This window comes from Electrophorus electricus, unplaced genomic scaffold (assembly GCF_041902795.1).
Source record: "Electrophorus electricus isolate QZ-2024a unplaced genomic scaffold, ASM4190279v1 Scaffold217, whole genome shotgun sequence".
NCBI lineage: Eukaryota > Metazoa > Chordata > Actinopteri > Gymnotiformes > Gymnotidae > Electrophorus > Electrophorus electricus.
In genome coordinates this window covers 30,025-51,950 of record NW_027658497.1, presented here as the reverse complement: position 1 = coordinate 51,950, position 21,926 = coordinate 30,025, and the positions used below count along the sequence as shown (strand labels likewise).

The following is a 21,926-nucleotide window of genomic DNA, read 5'->3' as shown; positions in this document are numbered from 1 at the left end:
GTAAGCGATCCGGAATGGGACCCTGGTGGAGCTCTCGCTCCTGCTAAGCTACTTTCACTGTGTCGGGGTCAGACCCTCACCCCCCATTGCCTCTGAAAAGGCCGTATTCCCGTGGCGGTCCGCGTTGCCAGCCTCCCGGTTGTTAAGATGTCTCAGTCTGGGAGGTTCCGTGTCTCAAGCACTACATCCGTCGCCGAGCGAGAGTCCCTGATCCCACCCTCCACTAGTGGTCCAGCATGACTGAGGAACAGCGTCCGCGTAATCGTGAGGTGCCGCTCTCAGCGTGCGCGGAGAGGAAACGGACTTTCCTCTTCAAGCACAGGAAGGCAGAACGTCTCAACCGAGCGCATGTGGCCACGCCGTCCCCCGGGTGCGAGATGAATGTCCCAGTCCTCTTAGAGGCACGTGAGACGTGTGGTACATGCAGTACGTGCATCGCTGGGTCAGCCGCGTGTGGAGGGGCCAGTTCTGTTGCCCTGGGTGTACACAGCCGATCAGGGCCCTGCAGGCTTGGGCTGTGGGTTTGTAAACGGGTGCTTGCGCGTGACACCTGGCTGATCTCATATGCGGCGTTGTGTGTGCGTGCGTGTGCGTGCGTGTGCGTGCGTGTGCGTGCGTGTGTGTGTGTGTGTGTGTGTGTGTGTGTGTGTGTGTGTGTGTGTGTGTGTGTGCACGCAGTATAAGACCTGTAAGGACGGCAGTGTACTTGGGGTGACAGTCATGAGGATCGCTCTGCTCACACACTGCCAGGCTCTCACACAGTCCTGTGGATACACTGAAGGTGGGTGCATGCTCCCACAAACACACACACACACACGCATGTACACACAAACACACAAAAACACAGAAAGAGTATATAAACTACTGGTGAATGTCAATATGTATGTAAACTGTTGTAGCTATAAACAATGCGGTTTCCGTTTTATTCTCGCATAAACAGTGAGCCCATTCCCTCTCTCTCCCCTCCAGCCGAGACCATAGTGAATGTATTAGACTTTAAGAAGGATGTGGGTCTGTGGCATGGCATCCTGACGGTAGGTCCCTTCACTGGCAAGACTGCTCACGCCACCCACAAGCCACGCAACCCAGCAGAGAAACGCTGACGCGTGTCTGTCTGTGTTTGTGTGTGTATGTGTGTGTGTGTGTCTCCAGAGTGTAATGAACATGATGCACGTGATCAGCATTCCCTACTCGCTGATGAAGGTCAACCCGCTCTCCTGGATCCAAAAAGTGTGTCAGTACAAAGGTCCGCCCCCACGCGAGCGTGCTGCCCTTCTCAACAACACACTTGGAGCACATAGCTTAGTATAGATTGGTTTCTCAAGACAATAGGCCGCCCTGGTAAGGTATTCTGTTGATGTGTAATGTATCTCATGCGCATGTTTGTGCGTGTGCGCGTACGTGTGCAGCTAAAGTGGCGTGCGTGAAGAGCAGAGACATGCACTGGGCACTGGTGGCCCACAGGGACCAGAGAGACATCAACCTGAGTTCTCTGCGCATGCTGATAGTGGCCGATGGATCCAATCCATGTAAGTTATTATTCCTGTTTCTCTTTCTCTCTTTCTCTAATCTCTCCCTCTCTCCCTCTTTTTCTCTCTCTCTCTTTTCCTGCCTTTGCCCCACTCTGTATCTTACTCAGTCTGTTTGTTTCCCTCCATATCTCTCTGTCCCTCCCCTTCTTACATTTGTGTTTGTTTTTCTATGAATATCTGGGACTTGAAAATGAAGTCTAATGATTGGACAGCTGCTTCACATGGCCATGTGTCAAATGCTTTAATGATCATAACATTATTTGTGTGTGTGTGTGTGTGTGTGTGTGTGTGTTTATACACGTGTATGCATGCTGTTGTGTGCATATGTGCTATATATATCTGTTGCTTGAAGCCAGTGTGTGTGCTTAAGAGATGGAGATGCCTGCACACACACATACCCACATACATACGAGCAGTCTCGTATCATAAGTGCTCGGTCAGGCGCTCTAATAGCTGTACGTGTGAGTAGGTGTGAATGTGCTTGGTGTTGAAATGTCGAAGTGTGTGTGACCAAGAACTGCTCAAATATCACTTTTGGCACAATTACGATCAAGCATGCTCCGGAATTAAATTGATATTAATTAGGCAGTAATGAGAAATAATTGCTCCACCCTCTCTTATCTACTCCCTCATGCGCTCTCTCTCTCTCTCTCTCTGTCTCTCTCTCCCTTCAGGGTCTATCTCATCATGTGATGCGTTCCTGAATGTCTTCCAGAGTAAGGGTCTGAGGCCGGAGGTGATTTGTCCGTGTGCCAGCTCCCCCGAGGCACTCACTGTGGCCATCAGGAGGTGGGTGATGTCCTTCCACACTCACACACTCAATACTAGCATCTAATCTAATCCAGCCTCCTCAACCTGCCCCCCCACACACACCCATCCTCTAGTCCAAACCTTTCTTTCCACTCACACACTCAGTACTAGCATCTAATCTAATCCAGCCTCCTCAACCTGCCCCCCCACACACACCCATCCTCTAGTCCAAACCTTTCTTTCCACTCACACACTCAGTACTAGCATCTAATCTAATCCAGCCTCCTCAACCTGCCCCCCCACACACACCCATCCTCTAGTCCAAACCTTTCTTTCCACTCACACACTCAGTACTAGCATCTAATCTAATCCAGCCTCCTCAACCTGCCCCCCCACACACACCCATCCTCTAGTCCAAACCTTTCTTTCCACTCACACACTCAGTACTAGCATCTAATCTAATCCAGCCTCCTCAACCTGCCCCCCCACACACACCCATCCTCTAGTCCAAACCTTTCTTTCCACTCACACACTCAGTACTAGCATCTAATCTAATCCAGCCTCCTCAACCTGCCCCCCCACACACACCCATCCTCTAGTCCAAACCTTTCTTTCCACTCACACACTCAGTACTAGCATCTAATCTAATCCAGCCTCCTCAACCTGCCCCCCCACACACACCCATCCTCTAGTCCAAACCTTTCTTTCCACTCACACACTCAGTACTAGCATCTAATCTAATCCAGCCTCCTCAACCTGCCCCCCCACACACACCCATCCTCTAGTCCAAACCTTTCTTTCCACTCACACACTCAGTACTAGCATCTAATCTAATCCAGCCTCCTCAACCTGCCCCCCCACACACACCCATCCTCTAGTCCAAACCTTTCTTTCCACTCACACACTCAGTACTAGCATCTAATCTAATCCAGCCTCCTCAACCTGCCCCCCCACACACACCCATCCTCTAGTCCAAACCTTTCTTTCCACTCACACACTCAGTACTAGCATCTAATCTAATCCAGCCTCCTCAACCTGCCCCCCCCACACACACCCATCCTCTAGTCCAAACCTTTCTTTCCACTCACACACTCAGTACTAGCATCTAATCTAATCCAGCCTCCTCAACCTGCCCCCCCACACACACCCATCCTCTAGTCCAAACCTTTCTTTCCACTCACACACCACTGCTCTTTACTTCAGCCCAATCATCCATTTTGACACCGTTTTCCTATGATTCATTAGTTTTGTTGACCACACTCATATTGCTCCAGTCAACCAAAACCCATCCATTCCATGAGAGATTGTACTGCACGTGTTGGACTCTCTCGGCTTACTGCAGAGCCTCTTTTTAAATCATCTTTAGAACATGTCCACATGCCTTCCTAAAGAATGAGGAGAGCCTGCAAGCTCTTATAGGCAAACGATCACTGGCCCGGTCTGCATTTAATGGATTTTCCAAAACCTTTTACAAGAAAATAATATTTTCTTAGGCTGGTCCTATAATTACAGTTTGGGAGGGGGCTGCCATATCTGTCGAGTGACCCCTTGGATGGCGGCATCTGGTTTTCCTTCTCTTGGATTAGCTGTCTCTGGTCATTCCTGCCGGCTGGCGCCCACTCGCATGACACACTTAAAGTTTTTAATGTTGGAGGTTTGTTTTGAAGGCCAACACAGAAAGGAGTTAAGTGAAACAAAATGTAATGCAAGCCCTCTCTCCTGACTGCGCGCCGGGCCGAGATGAGAAACGCCTCCATCCAGTGAGCTCGCAGGGAACAGCCATGCCAGATGCAGATGCTGATAAATATATTTATTGCTGTTTTTGTCAGCGGGGCAATGACATCATTTCATATGTAATTCACAGATGTAGAGAACAGGCCCGTATTGACCCCTGAGTGGTCAGGCATGTGCACGCGCACACACACACACACACACACACACACACACACACACACACACACACACACACACACACACATACACACACTCATGCATACACTCATGCATACACAGACACACACGTACACCTACACTCACACACCATTAAGCACAAGTGCCAAGGAAGCATGTCTTTAATGTTTTTCGGGTTAATGTGCACTGGTACGTGCACTTCCGCGTCTCCCAAACTCAGCTCCTTCTCAGACCTCTCCTGTGATGTACAACCACCGCCTTCATTCCACACACCCACACACAAGAAAAAAAACTTCAGTGTTGATATGTCCGGGATTCCAGAGGGTGTATTCTAGAGGTCTTATTCCATAATTTGTGCTCCACAGGGTTTATTCCAAACTGTATACTCCAAAGGGTTTCTGCTCCAGAATGCAGACTCCGGAGGGTTTGTCCCAGAATGTAGACTCCGGAGGTTTTATTCCAGAGGGTATGTTTCAGAGGGCAAGGCCAGCTGATGGTTCTGATGGTTTGTGCTTGGCACAGGCCCACAGATGACAGCAACCAGCCGCCAGGCCGAGGGGTGCTCTCCATGCAGGGCCTGAGCCACGGGGTAATCCGAGTGGACTCAGAGGAACGCCTCTCTGTGCTCACAGTGCAAGACGTGGGCACGGTCATGCCTGGAGGTAAGCGCGCGCACACACACACACACACACACACACACACACACACACATACACACACACATATATACATATATACACACACATATACACACACACACACACACACACACACACACATTCACACTCACACTCACAGACACTCACACATCAGACACACAGTCACAGAAACGTATACACACAGTTACACATTTACACATTTGGAGAAATCTACAAACTTGTCAAGTACAGACCTGGAGAGGCCATATTGTTTGGATCAGTACCACATTTGTGATATTGGGCAGAAACCTTGCTAGGAAGCTAATAGCTTAATAGATCTACCACTGTTTTCTAATGGCCATCTGATGAACAGCGTTGTAATGGAGATCGTGCTGCCACAGTACTGCAGGCTGTTCTCTTCCCTTAAAGCTCCACAGAAGTTGACCGTGTGCAGGCTTTCTGCTGTTGTTGAGCCGCCTTAGAATCACTCACCAAAGCAAATGTCAGTGCACGCTGGGAGGCTCCGGGCAGCACATGATGAATTGCCCTGGTGTCCTGCTCTGAGCTGGCAGCACTCTCAGATTCTGGGCCTAATTAGGAGATGAAGAGGGTGGCCTGGACTAGGTCTAGCCTGCATTCTGTGTTTAGCACTTCACACACACACACACACACACACACACACACACACACACACACACACACACACACACACACTGATGCAAAGGGTGTGTGTGTGTGTGTGTGTGTGTGCACGTATACGCCTCCCCAGCTCTGATGTGTGTGGTGAAGCCGGAGGGAGTCCCTCAGCTGTGCCGGACCGATGAGATCGGAGAGCTGTGTGTGTGTTCTGTTGCCACGGGGACGTCATACTATGGGCTCGCCGGAATGACGAAGAACACATTTGAGGTTCACTCTCTCACACACACACACACACACACACACACACACACACACACACACGTGTTTACAATCCTCGTGTCCAGTCCTGTGCTGCACGTTCATGGGCTGGCTTTTGTGCTCAGGTATTCCCCATGAGCAGCTGTGGGGCTCCGATCAGCGAGTATCCCTTCACTCGCACCGGTCTGCTGGGCTTTGTGGGCCCCGGTGGTCTCGTCTTCATCGCTGGCAAGATGGATGGCCTCATGGTGGTCAGCGGGAGGCGGCATAACGCAGATGACATCGTTGCCACGGCACTGGCTGTTGAGCCAATGAAGTTTGTGTACAGGGGCAGGTGAGAAAGGGCTGCCTTACACACCCACACACAGTTGAACAAGTGTGAGGAGTAAGCTTTGACCTACATATTGTGTAACTGTATCTTTCTAATGCAAAACCTAAACTTGTACTGTAAGCTGTACTCTATTTTTATGGACACACTCACACACACTCACACTCACAACCTCTTCTGGGATTATGGTGCAGTATTTGGATGCATGTGAATCAGGAATGCGGCGTGTTCTTTTCACTAACAGATGACGCCTCGGGGAACCGTAACGCAGGGTCCCGTAGCTCCTTCAGAGAGCTCGGCTCACCCGTCCTCACATGCTGCAGGCATCTCAGCACGGGGGATGGGCTGCTTTTGACTCTCTCTGTCTCTGTCTCTGTGCGATTCTTGAACGCATTGTATTTGAACGCATAGACGAAGGGTATTCATCTCTAGACTTCAAGTCCAGTTTCCCACTCTGGATCTTGTAATGATTAGTAATTAACTGAAGACTGAATACAACTGATTTGCTATACCTGACTCCTGGGAAAAAGGTGAATGGAAAATTATTCGCACCTGGATCTTCAGGACCCTGAGATGTCCTGTGACGTAAATTAATTGTCAGCGGCTAGTAAAACCAGGACTGGATTTTCGAATCGAGGTCTGTGGTTGAACACCTCGCTCACGGGCCCTGCCCTGGTCTTTATATATGTGTTTGTTCCTGACTCCGCCCCCTCCCTGCTGCAGGATAGCCGTGTTCTCCGTGACCGTGCTGCATGATGAGCGCATCGTGGTGGTGGCGGAGCAGAGACCCGACTCCACGGAGGAGGACAGCTTCCAGTGGATGAGCCGAGTACTGCAGGTACCCCTGTCCCTCCACCTGCCCACACCCAAGGCAGTATGCCATCGGAGCAGAAACGCTTGCTGGCTGTTGGTCTCAGGGCTGCTGAACGTGTTGTGCGTTTAGTCGTGGTTCCACACTGATAGGCTGGTAATTAGCACTGTCCTGTTCCACACAAGCCAAAGCGCAGGAGGAGCTTCCCTCTCAGGGCAGAAACCAGCTGCAGAGGCCATGAGGCCAAAACCCTGACCACCGCAGCTCAAGCGCTGATGTTCTTGCTTACACGCCCTGTTTTCCATATTTGAGTCTTTGTTTTGCAGGCCAATACTCTTGTATGTATGCCATTTATTTCTTTATTTGCGCTTTGTAATTTGCGGGCTATGAAGGTCACGACCTGTGGTGGCTGTGCTTTGCTCCGGCCACAGAAATCAGCCCCCCTCCCTGGTGGCTCTCTCTCCATGCCTCCCCTTAGCGTCTGTCCCGGCTCTCTCTACCCCCACATCCCTCCCCACCCACTCCCAGGCCATCGACAGCATCCACAACGTGGGCGTCTTCTGCTTGGCCCTGGTTCCCGCAAACACCCTCCCCAAGACGCCGCTGGGCGGGATCCACCTGTCGGAAACCAAGCAGCTGTTCCTCGAGGGCTCGCTGCACCCCTGCAACGTGCTGATGTGCCCCCATACCTGCGTGACCAACCTGCCCAAACCTAGGCAGAAGCAGCCAGGTGTGCCTCCACAGCACCCCTCCGATCTGCCTGTGTGCATGCGCGTGCGTGTGTGTGTGCGTGTGCAGTGATGTCCGGGAGTGTGTGGGTGGGTGTGTGGGTGGGTTGGCATGTTCGGGTCTGGACAGTCGGCCTGTATTTGTTTATGACTCAGGGGTTTTGGAGAATTTGCATGTGGTTATGTGTCAGAGGGAGAAAAAGAGAGAGAGACAGACATCTGTTTTGCCCTGTGAAGTGTGCATCTCTGTGAGTGTGCACGTGGGCGAGCGCCTTCACCAGGCTGTGATACGCGTCGCTCCATGTTGCTGTGCAGAGATCGGCCCCGCGTCGGTGATGGTGGGCAACCTGGTGTCAGGGAAGAGGATTGCACAGGCCAGCGGGCGGGACCTGGGCCAGATCGAAGACAATGACCAGGCAAGAAAGGTGTGTGTGTGACACCACGGGGCCTCGATTTTCATCCACCCGCCCATTCGGCCATCCATCCACCCACCCACCCACCCACCCACCCATTCAGCCATCCACCCATACGGCAAGCATTCAACAGGACAGGATGCTCAGGGAAAGCACGTTAAACAGCTGTCGGCGTGCTGGACTCCCTGGTGGCGTTCCCACCGGCGCTACCGCCTCACTCAGCTGAGGTGGCCGGCACTGCCCCGCCTCGCTTATCGTCAAGATAAACACGACACCCTCCCGTGATCTATAATTACGCCAATAAGATGGATCTGGTGATGACTGCTGCATTTCCACCGGGCCGCGCTGCAGTCGTTTTTATCTTTCCGCTTTTGGGGGCCTGCAGGCTCGTTTAATCTCTTACTCCATATTTATGCCTGCAATCAGTAACTGTCATAACCGGAGCCTTCACAGAGCACTGTCCCAAAAACAACAGCTCTGAACGCACCATTGGAACTGCACCGAAACTGTCTTGCCAGTATTACTACACACACACACACACACACACACACACACACACACACACTCTCTCTCGCACCATAAGATCTAAGCTATTTTGGATCAACACTTTTGATATTAATGGATTAACCTGTTTTCCTCCCTGAAAGCACATGATTTTCTAAATTACATTTTTGAAGTCTGCTGTCATTTGTGAAGAGCAGCCATCGCAGTAGTCCCTCTTCCCAGGGAGTTGTCCTTCTGCTTGTGTTTGTGTTGGGTTGGTTTCTCTGACTTTGCCCTACTGTCAGTCAGCCGGCTCCCACTCCGACAGAATCCATTACTGTGCCCTCTCAAGCTGAAAGATGGAAGCCATTACTGCATCTGCATGACTGCTGTCTGCACTGCTTCAACCCCGACACACTGGCACACACTGCTGTACACACACACACACACACACACACACACACACACACACACAGACACACACACACACACTGTCATTCAGTCGCTCAGTCACACACTCACTCACTCGCTCATTATCTGTCTCTCTGTCTGCACGTGTGTCTGTTTAATTCTTTGACTCTTTCTGTCTTTCACTTTCTCCCCACTTTCTCTCCCCACCTTGCTTTGCCCCACTTCTCCCCCCCCCATTCTCTCTCGACCCCCCCCCCCCCCCCGCACCAGCACTGTCCATTCCATGCCACTCTCACACACCCAGCCCCTCGGTGCTGCTGACAGAGTCCTGCACTTAATCAGAGCGTGAGGGTGACAGCAGTTATCACCCTCCTCCTCGCGCATGACCCTCTCACTCACCCGCCGCTGCATGCCATCTGGGATGTCTGCACAGCCTGTGTCATCATTCCCTCCCCTGTACATTGACTATATTTAAACTCGTAGCAAAGCCCCCCACCCCCACCCCCACCACCACCACCACCACCACCACCAGCCCCTCCCACCCATTCCGCCATTCCCTTCCTGCCCAAGAAAATCGGGCCCCGTTTGTGTGAGTGCGCATGTGGTGGTTTGGCGGCATTTGAGGAGGGCTCAAACCTCGCCTGGGAATATCAGGCCTGTAAGTGAAGTAACACCCTCGCCACCTCCAGACCTGAGGTAATGCCAGCTCCAACTGCTAATTGATTTAGCAGAGCTTTTTACTATGAGTGCTAACAAAAACAGTTTATGCACAAGCTATATATTTTCCCCTGTCACAAAGGTGCTATGAAGCATTTTTTTAAGTGATCTCTAAATATAAACACTAATCTTTCACTAAACGTTATGGGATGTTTGTGTAATAAAATCTGCTGCCTTTTACTCTTAGATATAATGTTGTCTAAAACATTGGTTTTGTACTCTTGGTCTCTTCCTGTGGGCTTTATGAAGTTTAGTACTATTTGACAGAGGCCCTTTCCTTTCTTGTAGTTCCTGTTCCTGTCTGAGGTCCTACAGTGGCGGGCACAGACCACTCCAGACCATGTACTCTTCACCCTGCTCAGCTCACGGGTAGCTCTTCCTATATACACACACACACACACACACACACACACACACACTCACTCAAAGAGCAAAGCACTTCCATGTCCCCTAGTGCTGAGATTAATGCGCAGGTATACACATGGATAATATTTCCATATCCCCACCGATCACTTTAACACGCGCACACACATACACACACACACACACACACACACACACACACACACACACACACACACACACACACACACACAGTATAACAGTTTCTTCTTCCCTAGTGCTCACATTAGCACTCACAAACCTGACAACATGGATTATGTTCTTCTATCCCCAAAGATCACCTTACCACACACACACACACACACACACACACAGATGGTGCCGCCCCTCCTCACTTATCACCTTGAACTCAGTACAAAAAATTAGATCTTATGGTGAGAGTGTGTGTGTGTGTGTGTGTGCGTGTGTGTGTGTGTGCGTATGTGTAGGGGACAGTCCTGAGCTCACTGACGTGCCTGCAGTTGCACAAGCGGGCGGAGAAGATCGCAGCCATGCTGATGGAGCGAGGCCACCTACAGGATGGAGACCATGTAGCGCTGGTCTACCCACCTGGTACAGCACATACACCACCTAACATTAAACCCCTCCTCAAAACACAGAATATTACATTTCATAGCAATCCCCCCCAAACACCCAACATTAACTCTACACCCAGGAACACCTCCATCTAGGAACACCATCACCCATCACACACCTACCGTTTCTCGTTAAACTGCACAACACTGCTGAATAAAATCCTCCCCAGGAAACTACACCCTCTTTTGTGTTTTTGTGATCTCCAGTTCCCATTATAAGCTGAGTGTTTTATAGCGGCACAAGCACTCAAGCACACAGGTCTCGGACGAGTGTCCTCCGAGCGCATCTTCATGTCTGTGCCCTGTTCCTGCAGGCATAGACCTGATCGCAGCCTTCTACGGGTGCCTGTATGCCGGCTGTGTGCCCATTACCGTGCGCCCGCCCCACCCCCAGAACATTGCCACAACCTTGCCCACTGTGAAGATGATCGTGGAGGTGGGTATTGGACTTATCCCAGCCATGCCGCAAAACAACAGTTGTTTATGCGTGCCATTCACCAGAAATCCGACTCTTGTCGCCATATGAGTGTTTGGAGCATAAAGACATGATCTCATTGAGACATAAGAAAAGTTGTTTAAGGGAGTGAAACCTTTTAAGTCTGGGTGTTTTTGTGTGCTTTTCTTCTTATGTGTGTGTGTGTGTGTGTGTGTGTGTGTGTGTCTGTGTCTGTCTGTCTGTCTGTCTGGTTCATGATCCATTATCACGTTCCTGTACACAGGTGAGCCGGTCTTCCTGTGTGATGACCACGCAGGTCATAAGCAAGCTCCTAAAGTCGAAAGAGGCGTCTGCCGCAGTGGACGTCAGGACGTGGCCCCCGGTCTTAGACACGGGTGAGCCGACAGCCAGCTGGGCCTCACGCGTGCACGTTGAATATCATATCCTGTTGAATATCATAATACTGTATCCTGTTCCACGCAATGACACGTCATGCTGAAGTGGAACCTGGCTCACGAAAAATGGTGCAGTAAACTGTTTTTTCTCAAACCACTCCCCAGACGATCTGCCAAAGAAGAAGCCCCCGCAAGTGTACAAGCCCTCGAACCCAGACACGCTAGCCTACCTGGACTTCAGCGTGTCCACCACAGGGATGCTGGCGGGAGTCAAGGTAGCGTTCTGCCAGCAAACGCCCCCACGGCCGCAGAAAGGGCTTTCCAGGGATCTTTTCTTCCTTTATTGGCTCAGTGAGCTTCATCTCCTTACTGTTCAGCTCCACAGCCCCAAAGCTGGCACGCTTCAAAACCTTTCCCTGCACGAGCCTTCCGCGGTGGATAGAGGCTTGGCACTTGGTGCGGAGGGGCTGCGGCCATGTTTTACGGCTGGCGTGCGAGGCTGTTTTGCTGCTTGTTTTGCGGTGGATAGCGGGCCGGTGGAGAATCAGGAGGGCCGTTCTTCTCGGCAGTTCCAGTCCTGCTGGAACGATGCAGCTGTCTCCCATTGTGTACCACAGTCTCGCCACGTACACACCCGCCAGGGAAAACACACGTGTACACATCACACTCTTGTGGGAAGCAGCCAAATAGTGAAAAAATGAGCGTTTGGAACCGTTACTGTTTTGCTCTCTTGTTCAACTCATTAAATGAGCATAAATAGGTTGAGACTAATTAGCAGGGGTGACTACTGATGAGTTTGAAAGTTTGGGTGCAAATTGTTTTTAGCACAACAGGCTAGACACATTATCTTATCATTAGTCTATCAAAACAGAGAAATGACATTTAGAGGTGTGGGGGGCGTCACCACCTCGCCCTGCTGAACAGTACTACACTTGTCACATTAGTGAATCAGGTGTTAATGTGAGACCTCACTCTGGTCTCTGCCTCTCTCTTTCCCTCTCTTGATCTTTCTTCCTCCGCTCCTGTCTTCTCTTTTCTCTTATTCATTATTTTTTATTCCTCTGTTTAAAATCATTTTCATCTTTTGTCTTCCCTCTCCCTCCCTGACTCTCTCTTCGCTTCTCTCCCTTCATCCCACCCATCCCCACGTCTCTCCTCTTATTTCAGATGTCTCACTCTGCCACCAGTGCCTTCTGCCGATCAATCAAGCTCCAGTGCGAGCTGTACCCTTCTCGCGAGGTGGCCATCTGCCTGGACCCCTACTGCGGCCTGGGCTTCGTCCTCTGGTGCCTCTGCAGGTGAGGGGGATGGGGGGGGGGGCTGAGTAAGAGAGTATAGGGTGAGTGAGAGCGTGTGAGAGACCGAGAGCGCATGAGTGAGCGGCGGGAGCCGGAGTGAATGCCAGAGAGTGATTCGCCGTGCGAGTGCGTGTAAGTGTGAGCTGACAGGTTGAGGTGAAAGAGTGAGAGTGTATGACTGAGTGAGAGGGATAAAGAGGGCAGTTTCCTCTGTATGCCTCAGCGCTGCTGTGTGTTGACCCGGGCCAGCCCCAGAGAGAGCGCCCTGACAGATGTGCACCTTCCAGCACGGACCTGGGCTTGCGCGTTCTGCTTCGATGTGAAGCGTGTACTCAGCATGTCTGTCTCGTTTGAGCGGCGCGTGCATTCCCACTGCTGCTCGTGCCGCGTGCAATGCCACAGCCGAGCACCGTACTGACCGGGCGCTTCTTCTCTCGGACGCGTGTGAAGCGTGTACTCAGGGCACCAGTCCATCCTGATCCCTCCATCGGAGCTGGAAGTCAACCCTGCTCTCTGGCTGCATGCTGTCAGTCAGTTCCGCGTCAGAGACACCTTCTGCTCCTACTCCGTCATGGAGCTGTGCACCAAGGGCCTGGGCCTGCAGACCGAGTCGCTCAAGGTACGGGTGGATTATTCTCAGCAGAATAATTTATTGTGTGATTAATGTCTGGTGTGAGGGTGGCCTGGCCGATACATTGCACAAGCATTATCGCGATATAAAAGTCATATTATCTGTAAAACAGTTGAAACATTTTCATTAGTCAGTAGCTCTGCATTGCTTTATAGAGCGCCCAGAATTATGGGTACTCATGGTAAAGTTAAGACTATGAAAATATTAGATGAAAATCTGAAAGAAATCTAAGTTCACAGTGAGTTTAACTTATTAAAAACACATTGTGATGATTTTCTTCATTTTACTGGGTGCCAGTGATTTGGGCCTTAACATGGCTGAGCCATAATTACCCAGCGGCACGTCTTATTAGCCGTGGTCCTGAGCGGCGGTGTGTGGTAGTGGGCTGAGGCTGGGAGCTGTAGACGAGCACGAGTATGCGCGTCGTCATCACGCCAGCTAGCCAGGGGAAGGCGAAAGGGCGCCTGTGCCTCTTGGCACACCTGCCTTGTAAAATAGGCATTACTTACTGTGATTTAGTCTTTCGTGGCCGCCACAGCTCCTAACTGCTACGCAGAGCAGTGGCGTGCAGTTCATTAGCGCTGGGGACAACTGATGAAGAGGAGAACGGGCTGAATTACATCCCTTTCAAACGAAAAATAAAACGCCATATTTCCTTCATCACATACTGTAAGGCCTGTTTTTTTTTTCCTCTCTTCTCGGTTTATGCATTATCAAGTGTATGATTACGATAGAGTGCTGTTTATTTTTATGTCATTTAATGGACATACATTTTAAAAAGGTTAAAAGGTTAGAGAAGCACGACTTGTTTAATCATTCTAGATTAACTCTGCGATCGCTGGGATGCTGTGTTTCTGCGTGTGCGTGTGCAGTCGCGTAGCCTGGACCTGTCCCGCGTGAGGACGTGCGTGGTGGTAGCAGAGGAGAGGCCACGGATAGCGCTCACTCAGTCCTTCTCCAAGCTGTTCAAAGACCTGGGCCTGCACCCGCGCGCTGTCAGCACCTCCTTCGGCTGCCGAGTCAACCTGGCCATATGCCTGCAGGTCAGTGAAGATGGCGGCACACCGCCCCGCGTGCTCGCGAGAGTTCGGCGCGCTCGCAGGTGACAGAAAGCAGGAGAGAGACCACATAGCGATTCTTGGATGGGGGCGCACCACGGACCCGGTCCAGGATTCCCTACCCGCCCACCGCCTGCGCGTGCCTGATGGGGAGACTGGCTCTGCTCCACTCCCTGACATTGCCACAGGCCCAGGTGGCAGGCCATGTGGCTGGATGAGCTCTGGGGAGTGTGGACAGGGGACTTCAGCCCGTGGTGGCTCGTGTGAGCTGTTCACTTTAGGTGTATTTACGCCATCACCCACCACACAGCCACTGAACTTAAACACACATCTGAGGGTTTCAGTGCTGCAGTGAACCGTGACTTTCATGTAAAAAGAATATGGAGGATATATGAGGGTGTTTAAACATTAATCCTCCTTGTCATTCTAGATTGAAGCTCAGAGTCGCATGCCAGACTCCTGGCATGTTGGCAAGGATTTAATGAAAGGTATTCCCTTTACAAGGCTCTTATGAATAAGGCTTTATGTCTGTCATGAGTTTGCCAGTTTCTGACTGCCCTGTTATGTCCAGTTGGGAGTGGAATTTCCTGTTTTGGGCTTTATTCCTTGTCTGGATTTACAGCGTTAAGAGAAACAAGGCCACATAATATCTCCACAATCACCCGTGCAGACGTACGAAGAGCCGTTATGTGTCATATCTTGTCATTTTTGCATGTGGTTTTGACTTCCTTTTCTTTTACACTGATTTGTTTCCCAAACAGTTCATTTCTCATGGTTCTTTTTGTTCTTTGTCATACCCCGCTACCTCTGCTCCCTCTCTTCTGTTCTTGTTCCTTTTCCCTTTTTTCTGTCATCATCTCTCTCCCCTGCCCCTTCTCTCTCTCTCTCTCTCTCCTCTCTCTCTCTCTCCTCTCTCTCCTCTCTCCCTCTCTCTCTCTGCCACCCTTGTTGTCTCATCACTGGCTGCTGTAGCCCTACAGGCTTGGGAAGCTTGACCAGGTAGGGAACCCCCCCCAACCCCCCCGTGGGTTGGACACTAGCTTCGCCGGGCTCTGGGTGCTCACCCTGGTGTCAGATGCCCCCATGCGCATAGTGCCTTGTGCAAATGGGTTGGAAATGGCCGAGCAGTGGGGTTTTGAACTTCTGCGCTGAAGGTCCTCTATGTATGGCCAATGTAAGGTTACTAGGCTGCAGGGTCTAATAGATTAATGGCTGCCAACTCCATACATCTGTAGAAGGCCTTAGAGCTGAAAGTGTCCCACCCCTGTCCCAGTGGGACCCTCCAGGCCCATCCATGCTGTAATATAGACACAGTAGCACGTAAAGCACGTTGCCCATTGATGATCCCACTATTCTCGTTCTTCTGGTGGCATCCTAAACGACGAGCTAGCTTGCCGGTTGTGCACCTTTACGCTCGCCAAGTTGCGTGAAATGAACATGGGCCCACGTGCACTCTGCACATACGGAGCTGTGTGGGCTCTGTGTAGCCAGGTGGAGGGTGCCCCCTGCTGGGATACGGGTAGGGCTCTGTCCCTGTCAGGCTCCTGCTGGGTGGCTCTTTTGTGTTGGCTCGGTTGGGCTCTGAGGTGCATGCTCCAGTGATTTCCTTTACCCTGCGAGTGAGTGAGTGAGCGAGCGTGTGGGTGGGTGGGGTCCTGTCATGGCTCTTGGAAATGGAAAGGGGGCTTCTTCATTGCCTGGTAAACCTCTCAAGTCACCAAACCAAATTGCTAAAATGCAAACTACTGTGTTTGTCTCTGGAAAGTTGAGAATTTACTCCAAAGTGATGTCAATGGTCAACGAGCAATGAAGTAAGTGGCAGGAGTGAGTGTTTCGCAAGGCAGGTCTCTCCAGCCGTCTTTTGGGGATCCCCGGCTACCAGTCTCCACAGTGCACATTTTCTCCACACACACACACACACACACACACACACACACACACACACACACACACACACACACACACACACACACACATTGTCAGTCCCTTCTGTTTTTGTTCTTTCACAATTTACAGCCTTTTCTGGGAACTGAATTAAGCTTGGATTTTTCTGCTTGAATATGGTTGCTTTGCTGTTTTCCTATGATATATTTGCTTTTCATTTATTTCAGACATCGATTTCCATAATCTTTTATTAATGAAACAGCACACTAGCTAAAGTCTTGACTTAAAAAAAAAGATATTACCAGTTCAGCTGTAGTGAATGTCGACTAACTCTCATGCTTTGTGGGTCTTAGGGCACCTCAGGACCGGACCCAACCACCGTGTATGTGGACATGAGGGCCCTCAGACACGACAGGTATGTAGTGCACCCTCTGAGCCTCTCACCACTGCAAGTATGTTTGCAGAGCATGCAAGGCACAGTAGGCACCTGCCTCGGACAGAAGGCGTACATGGTTGCTTAGTGCTGTTCTCTCACCCCTGTTTGGAGATCTCCGTAGGACTCTTTGTAGATATGAGAGGGTTGCTTCACTGACGCGTTTTTTTTATTGCCTTTAATTGGGAAGGATGTCGTAGGCGATGACTGCAGGCTCCAAACACTAAATCAGGCTTAGTGGCAACACTGCCATCAGTGAACTAACACAAATCTTTTTCTGCTGTGTCTATATTCCCAAATGATATCTAAAAGAACCTCTCCATTCTTTAGTTTTCAGTTTACTGAGGAGAAAAAAGGATAACCAGCTACTGTTTTGTGTTTTACTCTGTCTAGTTTATTGAACGCTCTAAATTATGTTTTACTTTTCCCTCTCATTACTGTCACTGCTCATGATTATTATTGATTAGTAGCGTTTGTGGGGAGTAACAGTGGAAACTTGTTCTTGCGTCCAGAGTCCGGCTGGTTGAGAGAGGTTCTCCACATAGCTTGCCCCTCATGGAGTCTGGAAAGGTATATAAAAGCTTATCTACTGAAGTCCATTTATTGGTTTGGGTTTACAATTGCGTCAAACATTAAAATGTCATACATCTCGTAACCTTCAGATTTTACCTGGAGTACGAATCATCATCGCCAATCCAGAGACCAAGGGTCCTTTGGGAGATTCCCATCTCGGCGAGGTATTTTGCCATTTTAAAAGTCCTTTTAACGGTCAGTTGTGTAAGTTCTTGGTTCCCTTACTGCTGCCCCCTGGTTGTAGATCTGGGTGCACAGCGGGCACAATGGTAGCGGCTACTTCACAGTGTATGGAGACGAGGCCCTGCAGTCAGACCACTTCAACTCACGCCTGAGCTTTGGCGACACGCAGACTGTGTGGGCTCGCACCGGCTACCTGGGCTTCCTGCGCCGCACGGAGCTCACAGACGCCAGCGGAGGTAATGTGGCGCCTACAGGCCAACACACACACACACACACACACACACACACACACACACACATATACACTCTCAATGGACACAGATAAAGATGTTTGTAGCTTTTTCATGCTAAACACTCTTTCAAACACAGTTTCAAAGGTTAGGGCCTCTCTGTGTCCTTTGGAAGTGTAGTTGAGGAATGATGCATCGATAGGGACATTCTCATTTAACTGCATTACATTGGATTACACGGATGTCATTCTGTAATGGCTAGCCACAGAGACTACAGAGGGCATTGTGTGTGAAAGTGCTCCTGTGTGTTCACAGAGAGGCATGATGCTCTGTATGTGGTGGGGGCTTTGGACGAGGCCATGGAGCTCCGGGGCATGAGGTACCACCCCATCGACATCGAGACCTCCGTCATCCGCTCCCACAAAAGCATCATGGAGTGGTAAGTAACGGCCCAGTCTAAGCCAAGCTTTGCCTAGTTGTAGAAATGAGCCATCACTTAACCAAGAGAAGGGAGGTTTATATTTAAAGCTCTAATGCACATGGTTTTCTTAGAGCTAAATTACACGTTAACTGATCAGTACTGGAACATTAGCATATATAAATAAAAAATGGCCCATGGTGGGTAAAAGCCCCAACCTTGTTGAGAGTCAAGCGGATGGGTGGCTTTCAATCCCTCGCTGTGTTTGTGGCGCACGGGGGCCTGGCCTGCAACCCGAGCCCTGGTGACTTAGTTGAGAGCCATGGCTGCGTTTTTCTTGCAGTGCTGTGTTCCCCTGGACCAACCTGCTGGTGGTGGTAGTGGAGCTGGAGGGCTCGGAGCAGGAGGCCTTGGACCTGGTGCCTCTGGTGACAAACGCGGTCCTGGAGGAGCATTACCTGATCGTGGGCGTGGTGGTGGTGGTGGACGTGGGCGTCATCCCCATCAACTCGCGTGGCGAAAAGCAGCGCATGCACCTGCGTGACGGCTTCCTGGCCGACCAGCTGGACCCCATATACGTGGCCTATAACATGTAGCCCTAGTGCGCGCGCGCGTGTGTGTGTGTGTGTGTGTGTGTGTGTGTGTGTGTGTGTGTGTGTGTGTGTGTGTGTTTGCCCATTGTAATGGACCGGTCAGGTTCTCTTTAAAAGACGCTGACGCCAAGAGGACTGAAAGGGGATAGAAGAGACTGACCAGGAGGATCAGATCAGCATGTAAGAAGGAGGAGGATTTTCTTTCTTCACAGTGGAGAAGAGCTCCTTCTGCTCCTGCTTGTTCCGATATCGCTTTTTACAAGTGTGTTGCTTTGTTTTCATGTATGGTATCGCAACGTTGCTCATTTTTAGTCAGCTCTATATGAGCGAAGGGGAGTTTTAACTATCTGCATACTGTGGCAAACTGTATTTTACCTTTACTGTTGATTTGGAGTAACTTGTTAAACGTATACATATATTAACAACGCAAGAAACCATTTTTGTACTTTCGTTTTAAAAAAGGTACAGAACAAACAGCTACATTTTTTATGTATAATTGCAGCCGCCTCTCAAAATTTGCCAGTTTAATTTTCTGACGTTTGTAAATGTTCCCACAGCAGGATGCAAAAAGAAAAAAAGTCCCCTGCTTTTTCAATTTCATGTTTAATATCATTGTACAAAGCTTAAGGTAATCACAAAGTCAGTTGATATTGTGTAATTATGTACAGAAAATAGTTACTATTTATTTTGTTCTTTTTAGAAGTGTGTGAGAGAAGACATTTGGAAATGTTTTCCTCATTAAATAATTGCTAATATAAAACAAAGCATTGTATCATCTTGAGTGAGTAGTATCACATCAAGTATATGTAAAAATATAAATATACAAATATATATATATATAAATAAATAAAATATCTAAATATCATATATATATATATATATATATATATATATATATATATATATATATATATATATATATATATATATATATATATATAAATAAATGCGATCTAGGAATCACCAATGAAAAGTTTCCAATGCAGTACTTCCCACTTGCATGGTGTCTGTTGTAGACAAAAGTTTGATTACCGTTTAAGATGCACACATGTGGGTATTGAATTTAAGATTCCCAAGAACTCATGGTAACGTCAAGAAGTGATCCATCATCAACACATTCAAAACTACGGATCATACGTCACTGTAATTGGAAAAGGACAGATGTGTTGCCAGAAAAAAATCTAGAGCGAGAAAGAGAGAGAGAAAGTGAGTGATTGAGAGAGAGAGGGATGATCACATCTTTTTTTATCAAAAAAAAAAATAGTGTAATACCCTTAGCAAAATGAATCTGAACATGTGCCTGGAGCTCTGTTTACACGCAGTGTCACACCTTTGGCAAAACTGCTGCACAACCACTTATGTTTCATATTTGCTTTTTCATTTCTCATTTGCTTTGCAAGTTGTCCTTTATTATTATTATTATTATTATTTTGCATCTTCAATATCTACAAGTAACCATCATTTATTTATTGACAGGTTTGTATAGAAGTGCATTGTTGATGTTGCGCTCATGTCGAGTCTGTCATTATCGCAAACTGATTGGCGCTTTCCAGTGATTCACACACCCGCACTACAGAGAAGCAGAGGCACAGAGGCCTGAGCTTGCACCTTAACCCAGAGATTCTGCTGGAGCTCCCAGCTGCTTTGCACCTGCTGACAGCCTAGTCTTACAGAACTAGTTCCACACATCAGCTTTGCTGCCTGTGTTTACCAGTCGTTTCAGATTCCTCAACTTACCTGGCTTATACCACCACCCTTTCAGGGCAAGGAACTCTAGGTATATGCAATACGAGAAGAAGGAAACAGGACCAGGTGGGAAAATAACACAGCAGTTTAGGGAAAAAAAACAGTCACCTACACCTTAACGCAAGAATGCGTCCAAGAGAAACTGGCTTATGGGAATTTTTTTGTTGTTCATTTTATACCACTGACAGTCATTTGAAATTGTTGCTCTGTCCCTGCCTCACTGCTGCAGAAGATTGTTTAGTACCCTCTTCCGGGGCTTGCATCATATCCTTTGACTCGTCTTTAATGTGGAGTAGCTAATCCATGAGGTGCAGAGGTGGGGACTGTACCGCAAACGCATCACCGCTGTCTGAGCATACCCACTCAATTATTTGAAGTTGTGTTTTTTTTTTTTTTTTTAATAAGTGTAATTAAAGTTTGTACTGTGTATGGGGAATCAAGTTTACACTTCTCAGAGTGACAATGCAATTCTTTTTTTTTTTTTTTTTAAAGGAAGTAAGTCTTAATGTATGTATTTGAAGCATTAGTGTTGTCATTCCCATACAAAATGGAAATGTTTTCCCATTTTGGAAAAGAAAAAGAAAATGTGCACATAACTTTCAACCTGTGACGTTACTTTGACCCACTTTTGTTGGAAATCTAGACTTACTATGTGAGAGAGTCTGCATGGTGTGTGTAAATATTGTTGGTTACAGAAAAAAAAGACAAAAAAATAATAATTTTGTATGGTGCAGGTGTGTTTGAAATTCTGTTTTGTACACATAATTAAAAAGTATTAAATAACACTTTTATAGAAGCCTGCTTTGGCCTACCTTCACAAGATATGGTGCAATAAAGTGCTTTGATTGGTAAAACTCATTGTTAAGTTTGAATTGTGGGATGGACCCTGCAAAAAGATTTTCGAAGTAACTGTTACCGGTTGATATGTTTATTGTTGATACATAGTACTGTTACATACTGTAAAGCAAGAGTGGCATCTCGCTAAGAGACACTCGGTAAGAGCAGGACTTCTACACATGAATCCGTACATACATGTGGAAGAAAAGACTGCGCTTGGTGCAGACTCCTGGCTGGGTCGGGCCCATACTTTCAGTAGTCATTACTTTGCCCACATAAATTAGAAAAGGGGAAAGAAAAAAACAAACAAACAAAAAAAAAGCCCCTAAAAGGCTTGTTCGCAATTACAGTGACAAAATATTACCCTTACAAAAAAACAAAACAAAACAAAACTATTGCATCCACTGCACATATGCAACAATGGGAAAGAATGAGAAACTGGAAATGAATACACACAACCCAATTTTCATGCGCACCGGAATGAAGACATTTGCCCATAATCACAAATTGTTTTAAACAGAATGACTTATCAAATACATAGATAATGCATTCATGAAATGTACATAACGCTACAAACGTGCAAATTTCATCGAATGATCACGTTTAGCGGCACAC

The 21,926-nt window shown here is 48.6% G+C and overlaps 1 protein-coding gene across 4 annotated transcripts; it reads left to right on the top strand.

Moving 5' to 3' along the window:
• The first annotated feature begins 78 nt into the window (after positions 1-78).
• On the top strand, positions 79-21,259 carry LOC145655332 (disco-interacting protein 2 homolog C-like). Of its 4 annotated transcripts, none has more exons than XM_081708952.1 (26): positions 79-781; positions 970-1,034; positions 1,153-1,246; positions 1,410-1,529; positions 2,207-2,321; positions 4,716-4,855; positions 5,601-5,737; positions 5,854-6,062; positions 6,780-6,894; positions 7,396-7,597; positions 7,911-8,020; positions 9,908-9,988; positions 10,450-10,573; positions 10,911-11,032; positions 11,316-11,427; positions 11,593-11,702; positions 12,595-12,725; positions 13,176-13,344; positions 14,229-14,399; positions 15,387-15,413; positions 16,652-16,713; positions 17,244-17,301; positions 17,394-17,468; positions 17,549-17,723; positions 18,033-18,156; positions 18,479-21,259. In XM_081708952.1, exons 1-26 carry the CDS (start codon positions 565-567, stop codon positions 18,729-18,731), a joined length of 3,318 nt encoding a protein of 1,105 aa, XP_081565078.1. In that variant the 5' UTR covers positions 79-564; the 3' UTR covers positions 18,732-21,259. The 4 variants fall into 4 exon arrangements, with proteins under 4 accessions (XP_081565078.1, XP_081565080.1, XP_081565082.1 ...); XM_081708954.1 differs by having other exon boundaries at positions 80-781; positions 7,911-8,011; XM_081708956.1 differs by lacking the exon at positions 15,387-15,413 and having other exon boundaries at positions 81-781; positions 7,911-8,011.
• The last annotated feature ends 667 nt before the right edge of the window (positions 21,260-21,926 follow it).